Source organism: Borostomias antarcticus (assembly GCF_949987555.1).
Source record: "Borostomias antarcticus genome assembly, chromosome: 3".
Lineage (NCBI taxonomy): Eukaryota > Metazoa > Chordata > Actinopteri > Stomiiformes > Stomiidae > Borostomias > Borostomias antarcticus.
Genome location: NC_140236.1, coordinates 761,414 through 769,023, shown reverse-complemented (window position 1 = coordinate 769,023; position 7,610 = coordinate 761,414). Strand labels below are relative to the sequence as shown.

At 51.6% G+C, this 7,610-nt stretch overlaps 1 protein-coding gene across 1 annotated transcript; it reads right to left on the bottom strand.

Moving 5' to 3' along the window:
* Window positions 1–1,747: 1,747 nt before the first annotated feature.
* Window positions 1,748–6,804, bottom strand: tmem9 (transmembrane protein 9; the record flags this gene model as incomplete). Its single annotated transcript, XM_084435915.1, has 3 exons — window positions 1,748–1,891; window positions 5,490–5,615; window positions 6,721–6,804. 3 exons carry the CDS (start codon window positions 6,802–6,804, stop codon window positions 1,748–1,750), a joined length of 354 nt encoding a protein of 117 aa, XP_084292041.1.
* Between the last annotated feature and the right edge of the window lie 806 nt (window positions 6,805–7,610).

Here is a 7,610-nt window from a genome sequence, read left to right as displayed (position 1 = left end):
TGTAGCACAGAGGTGCTAACCCTAACCCCGTAACCCTAACCCCAACCCCCTGACTGAGCGATGAGTGAGGATGAATGTGTCACTGACTGACTGAGTGGTGGAGCTACATGGCATGGCGAGCAAAACCAAAGGTCAAGTATTTTTTCTCGAGTTAGAAACGCACTGCGTTAAACGTATATGAGATGTGCTCTGTCACCCTCTAGTGGCAGCAACAAATACTGCACCAGCATCTCAGACAAACCCATAACAACCAGCCATCAATCTAACATGCTGATACATTCCCACATCAAGGTCTCAAAAAACAGATTTAAAACTCCACAAGTATTTTCTTTATTATTGGCCAAGCAGGATATAAACATGAATTAAGACAATCTTTCAACAAGATAACCAAAATTAAATCAATAAAACATAAAAAACATAAAAATGTCAGAGGAAATGCTGCATGTGTATAAATATACTTGAGAACATTTCAATATCAAACATCAATTAAAAGAATGATGAATGCAGGCAGATACAATATAAACAATATACAATAAAACCACATCAATTAAATAAATAGCTTATGTTCAGTAAAGGTAATCAATTCTGATGTGTGTGTGACTTGCGGTACAGTGAGATCAAACGCTAAACGAGGTGTAAAGAGAAACGTCTCCATCAGAGATGTAACCAATCAGAGTGCTTCAGTAGTCATGTGGATCAGAGATATAGCCAATCAGAGCTTTAGTAGTCATGTGGATCAGAGATACAGCCAATCAGCACGATGCTTCTCTATGAAGGTTCACGAGGAAACCCTGTGATTCCAGTTACAATATTACTATTATTAAATATTAATTGCGTTACCAGAACATTCCTTAATCCGAGTTTACCCCCATCTGTACCCCGAAACAGGTTGTAAGAAAGCTTAAAGCAAGTTCCAACTCGTACAGTATTTTAGCCACAAAGGCATAAACATGAAGGAATAGTCTTTCCTTTTGTTTTCCTCAAGTGCAAAACGAGGCTAGTGAGTCCAGGCAGCGAGCCAGGCGGAGGAATCAATCAATCAATCAAATCAATCAATCAATCAATCAATCGAGCCAGGCTGAGGAAGAGGAGGCAGCAGCGCAAAACAACGCAGCCAATCACTGCACATACAGCCCTGCCAGCCAATCAGAACACAGAAATATTCACAACACAATAACGCTACAAGCAGGATTGCTGAGAGGGAACCGTACTTCTACCGTACAGAACGAGACGACAAGCACGGCAAAAGCAGGCGCAAATGTTCTGAGACCAAAAGCCGTAGCGTTGATCTGAGCGAGCCTGAATACTGCTCGCATAATTCAGCATAATTCAGCACGACAGATTCTCCGGGCAAAAGGGAGCAATTAGGAAGAAGCCAATCACAACTGTATCTAATATCACAAATGAATCAGCAAACTACTATTTTACGTTATCAACTGAACTTTCTCTATTGTTCTACCAAAGCCAGCTGTGAGAAGGAAGGCAGGAGAGCAGCAGGCGCTAGGAGGGGGCGCCGCCCTGGGAGGGGTTGAAATGGCGCTCGAGCGTGAAGGCGGCGTAGTAACAGAGCTCAGGACAGACTAGCGCATGTTGACCAGGCCGAGGCCGATGACCGACGCCCTGGTCCACCTGCAGACTACCTGCAGACCACCCTGGTGGACCTGCAGACCCCCCTGGTCCACCCTGGTCCACCCTGGTCCACCTGCAGACCGCCCTGGTGGACCTGCAGACCCCCCGGAGGTCCGGTCTAGCTGAGCATCTTGTGGCGGTCGAACACGGTCTTGCGCTGCTCCTGGACCTGTTTCTTCCAGCGCTGCTGCGCCCCCTCCACCCTCTCCAGCACCGTGTTCCCCCTGGGGCCCTGGGAGCCCTCCGCCGGGGGCCGGGGGTCCTGGAGGGGGGGCACACAAGGCCAGGGGGGTTACAGGGGGGGGTGTGTGTGTGTGTGTGTAATGTATGAACATGCTGGTGTGAGTGTGTAATTTTTGTGATCATGTGTCTGTATGTGTGATGTACAGTATGAACATACTGATGTGTGTGTGTAATATTTGAATGTGTGTGTGTGAACATGCCAGTGTGTAGGTGTGTGTGTGTGTGTTCCTCCTCCTCGTTGTGTAGGGGCTGTGTGTAGAAGTTGTGTGTAGGGGTGGTGTGTGTGTGTGTGTACCTCCTCCTCGTTGTGTAGGGGTTGTGTGTAGGGGTTGTGTGTAGGGGTGGTGTGTGTGTGTGTGTGTGTGTGTGTACCTCCTCCTCGTTGTGTAGGGGCTGTGTGTAGGGGTGGTGTGTGTGTGTGTGTGTGTGTGTGTGTGTGTGTGTGTGTGTACCTCCTCCTCGTTGTGTAGGGGTTGTGTGTAGGGGTGGTGTGTGTGTGTGTGTGTGTACCTCCTCCTCGTTGTGTAGGGGTGGTGTGTGTGTGTGTGTGTGTGTGTGTGTACCTCCTCCTCGTTGTGTAGGGGCTGTGTGTAGGGGTGGTGTGTGTGTGTGTGTGTGTGTGTACCTCCTCCTCGTTGTGTAGGGGTAGTGTGTAGGGGTGGTGTGTGTGTGTGTGTGTGTGTACCTCCTCCTCGTTGTGTAGGGGTTGTGTGTAGGGGTGGTGTGTGTGTGTGTACCTCCTCCTCGTTGTGTAGGGGTTGTGTGTAGGGGTGGTGTGTGTGTGTGTGTGTACCTCCTCCTCGTTGTGTAGGGGTAGTGTGTAGGGGTGGTGTGGGTGTGTGTGTGTGTGTGTGTGTGTGTACCTCCTCCTCGTTGTGTAGGGGTTGTGTGTAGGGGTGGTGTGTGTGTGTGTGTGTACCTCCTCCTCGTTGTGTAGGGGTAGTGTGTAGGGGTGGTGTGTGTGTGTGTGTACCTCCTCCTCGTTGTGTAGGGGTTGTGTGTAGGGGTGGTGTGTGTGTGTGTGTGTGTGTGTGTGTGTGTACCTCCTCCTCGTTGTGTAGGGGTAGTGTGTAGGGGTTGTGTGTAGGGGTGGTGTGAGTGTGTGTGTGTACCTCCTCCTCGTTGTGTAGGGGTTGTGTGTAGGGGTGGTGTGTGTGTGTGTGTGTGTACCTCCTCCTCGTTGTGTAGGGGTAGTGTGTAGGGGTGGTGTGTGTGTGTGTGTGTGTGTGTACCTCCTCCTCGTTGTGTAGGGGTTGTGTGTAGGGGTGGTGTGTGTGTAGGGGTGGTGTGTGTGTGTGTGTGTGTGTGTGTACCTCCTCCTCGTTGTGTAGGGGTAGTGTGTAGGGGTGGTGTGTGTACCTCCTCCTCGTTGTGTAGGGGTGGTGTGTAGGGGTGGTGTGTGTGTGTGTGTACCTCCTCCTCGTTGTGTAGGGGTAGTGTGTAGGGGTGGTGTGTAGGGGTGGTGTGTGTGTGTGTGTGTGTACCTCCTCCTCGTTGTGTAGGGGTAGTGTGTAGGGGTGGTGTGTAGGGGTGGTGTGTAGGGGTGGTGTGTGTGTGTGTGTGTGTACCTCCTCCTCGTTGTGTAGGGGTAGTGTGTAGGGGTGGTGTGTGTGTGTGTGTGTGTACCTCCTCCTCGTTGTGTAGGGGTAGTGTGTAGGGGTGGTGTGTGTGTGTGTGTGTGTGTGTGTGTGTACCTCCTCCTCGTTGTGTAGGGGTAGTGTGTAGGGGTGGTGTGTGTGTGTGTGTGTGTGTGTGTGTGTGTACCTCCTCCTCGTTGTGTAGGGGTAGTGTGTAGGGGTGGTGTGTGTGTGTGTGTAGGGGTGGTGTGTGTGTGTGTGTGTGTGTACCTCCTCCTCGTTGTGTAGGGGTTGTGTGTAGGGGTGGTGTGTGTGTGTGTGTGTGTGTGTACCTCCTCCTCGTTGTGTAGGGGTAGTGTGTAGGGGTAGTGTGTAGGGGTGGTGTGTAGGGGTGGTGTGTGTGTGTGTGTGTGTGTGTGTGTGTGTGTGTACCTCCTCCTCGTTGTGTAGGGGGAGTGTGTAGGGGGAGTGTGTAGGGGGAGTGTGTAGGGGTGGTGTGTGTGTGTGTGTGTGTGTGTACCTCCTCCTCGTTGTGTAGGGGGAGTGTGTAGGGGTGGTGTGTGTGTGTGTGTGTGTACCTCCTCCTCGTTGTGTAGGGGGAGTGTGTAGGGGTGGTGTGTGTACCTCCTCCTCGTTGTGTAGGGGTGGTGTGTAGGGGTGGTGTGTGTGTGTGTGTACCTCCTCCTCGTTGTGTAGGGGTAGTGTGTAGGGGTGGTGTGTAGGGGTGGTGTGTGTGTGTGTGTGTGTACCTCCTCCTCGTTGTGTAGGGGTAGTGTGTAGGGGTGGTGTGTAGGGGTGGTGTGTAGGGGTGGTGTGTGTGTGTGTGTGTGTGTGTACCTCCTCCTCGTTGTGTAGGGGTAGTGTGTAGGGGTGGTGTGTGTGTGTGTGTGTGTACCTCCTCCTCGTTGTGTAGGGGTAGTGTGTAGGGGTGGTGTGTGTGTGTGTGTGTGTGTGTGTGTGTACCTCCTCCTCGTTGTGTAGGGGTAGTGTGTAGGGGTGGTGTGTGTGTGTGTGTGTGTGTGTGTGTGTGTACCTCCTCCTCGTTGTGTAGGGGTAGTGTGTAGGGGTGGTGTGTGTGTGTGTGTAGGGGTGGTGTGTGTGTGTGTGTGTGTGTACCTCCTCCTCGTTGTGTAGGGGTTGTGTGTAGGGGTGGTGTGTGTGTGTGTGTGTGTGTGTACCTCCTCCTCGTTGTGTAGGGGTAGTGTGTAGGGGTAGTGTGTAGGGGTGGTGTGTAGGGGTGGTGTGTGTGTGTGTGTGTGTGTGTGTGTGTGTGTACCTCCTCCTCGTTGTGTAGGGGGAGTGTGTAGGGGGAGTGTGTAGGGGTGGTGTGTGTGTGTGTGTGTGTGTGTACCTCCTCCTCGTTGTGTAGGGGGAGTGTGTAGGGGTGGTGTGTGTGTGTGTGTGTGTGTGTACCTCCTCCTCGTTGTGTAGGGGTAGTGTGTAGGGGTGGTGTGTGTGTGTAGGGGTGTGTGTGTGTGTGTGTGTACCTCCTCCTCGTTGTGTAGGGGTAGTGTGTAGGGGTGGTGTGTGTGTGTAGGGGTGTGTGTGTGTGTGTGTGTACCTCCTCCTCGTTGTGTAGGGGGAGTGTGTAGGGGTGGTGTGTGTGTGTGTGTGTGTGTGTGTACCTCCTCCTCGTTGTGTAGGGGGAGTGTGTAGGGGTGGTGTGTGTGTGTGTGTGTGTGTGTGTGTGTACCTCCTCCTCGTTGTGTAGGGGGAGTGTGTAGGGGTGGTGTGTGTGTGTGTGTGTGTGTGTGTACCTCCTCCTCGTTGTGTAGGGGGAGTGTGTAGGGGTGGTGTGTGTGTGTGTGTGTGTGTGTGTGTGTACCTCCTCCTCGTTGTGTAGGGGGAGTGTGTAGGGGTGGTGTGTGTGTGTGTGTGTGTGTGTGTACCTCCTCCTCGTTGTGTAGGGGGAGTGTGTAGGGGTGGTGTGTGTGTGTGTGTGTGTGTGTGTGTGTGTACCTCCTCCTCGTTGTGTAGGGGTAGTGTGTAGGGGTGGTGTGTAGGGGTGGTGTGTGTGTGTGTGTGTGTGTGTGTGTGTACCTCCTCCTCGTTGTGTAGGGGCTGTGTGTAGGGGTGGTGTTTGCGGATCAGAGGGTCGACCAGCAGGAGGAACAGCATGTAGAGCAGGAGAGACCCCACCACCGACAGGTAGATGATGATGGTCACCTGGGAGACCAGAACAGGGTCACACCTCCTCTACCTGACCCCTGACCCCTGACCCCAACACACTAACCTTCACCTGGGAGACAAGCACAGGGTCACACCACCTCTACCTGACCCCTGACCCCTGACCCCAACACACTAACCTGCCTCTAACCTGACCCCTGACCCCAACACACTAACCTGACCCACTAACCTGACCCCTGACCCCAACACACTAACCTGACCCTCTAACCTGACCCTCTACCCTGACCCTCTAACCTGACCCTCTAACCTGACCCTCTAACCTGACCCTCTAACCTGACCCTCTAACCTGACCCTCTAACCTGACCCTCTAACCTGACCCCTGACCCCAACACACTAACCTGACCCTCTAACCTGACCCCTGACCCTAACACACTAACCTGACCCTCTAACCTGACCCCTGACCCCAACACACTAACCTGACCCTCTAACCTGACCCCTGACCCCAACACACTAACCTGACCCTCTAACCTGACCCCTGACCCCAACACACTAACCTGACCCTCTAACCTGACCCTCTAACCTGACCCTCTAACCTGACCCTCTAACCTGACCCTCTAACCTGACCCTCTAACCTGACCCCTGACCCCAACACACTAACCTGACCCTCTAACCTGACCCTCTAACCTTATGCTCTTAGTCACTTGTTTTAGAAAGAAGATGCACTTGTGAGTTCTGGTGAGTAGTAGTACATTGGCTCTTCCTACGTTAAATGCAATTATTGTTAGTAGCTTTGGATAAAAACGTTAGCTAGATGACTGGAATGTAATGTAATGTAGTAGAACATGAGCAAATGTAATGTAATGTGTTCTAACATGAGCTAATGTAATGTAATAGAACATGAGCTAATGTAATGTAATAGAACATGAGCTAATGTAATGTAATAGAACATGAGCACATGTAATGTAATGTGTTATAACATGAGCACATGTAATGTAATGTGTTGTAACCAGAGCTAATGTAATGTAATGTAATGTGTTATAACATGAGCACATGTAATGTAATGTAATGTGTTGTAACCAGAGCTAATGTAATGTACTGTGTTGTAACCAGAGCCGGCCGTGCTGAGAGGAGAGGAGAGTCGTACCTTGATGGTGTTGCTGCTGCGCTCCTCATACTTGCACTCACACAGGAGACAGTACGCCTCCACGTCATGACCCGGCACCGGCATGGGCTCCACCACATGGAGGCAGTTACTGTTACCCCAACACAGTTAGTTACCCCACACACAGTCAGTTACCCCAAACACAGCCAGTTACCCCAAACACAGTCACATGGAGGCAGTTATGCGTCTGCTAAATGACTAAATCTTAAGAGCTGTTATAAGTGCTTACCAATCTTTCTGTGAGACGTTCCTGTTGTATATGTTCCCCGTGATGTTTCTGTAGGGCGGGCAGATGCACTTGCAACGCACATCCTCAAAGCTCTGTGAATCAAGATGGAAGAGATCTGGATCAACACAGGTGCTGCTCTGCTGAATGTGTAGCTAGTAGATGGCAGCGGAAACAAACTATAGTTGTGTAGGGGTTGTGTGTAGGGGTGGTGTGTGTGTGTGTGTGTGTGTGTGTGTACCTCCTCCTCGTTGTGTAGGGTCTATAGACCGTAGGGAAACTCAGTATACCTTGCTAGCGTGTGCATAGGTGACCACCTCCATCAGCAGGGCGGCCAGGGCGACGGTGTAGAGGCGTAACCCCGCCCCGCGCTGCTGCCTCCGGGGTGACATGTTCCCACGCCTCGGTCCTGGAGCTGAGGAGGAGGGAGGAGCTGAGGATGGAGGAGCTGAGGATGGAGGGAGGAGCTGAGGATGGAGGAGCTGAGGATGGAGGGAGGAGCTGAGGATGGATGAATTTCAAGGTGGTCACGAGAAAACAATCCCAGTTTGTTTGTTTGGCTATGACAGTGATATATTCATCATTTATACATACACTAGCTGTTCAATATTGATTCATACATTTCATATGAGCTTAGCAACGTTGG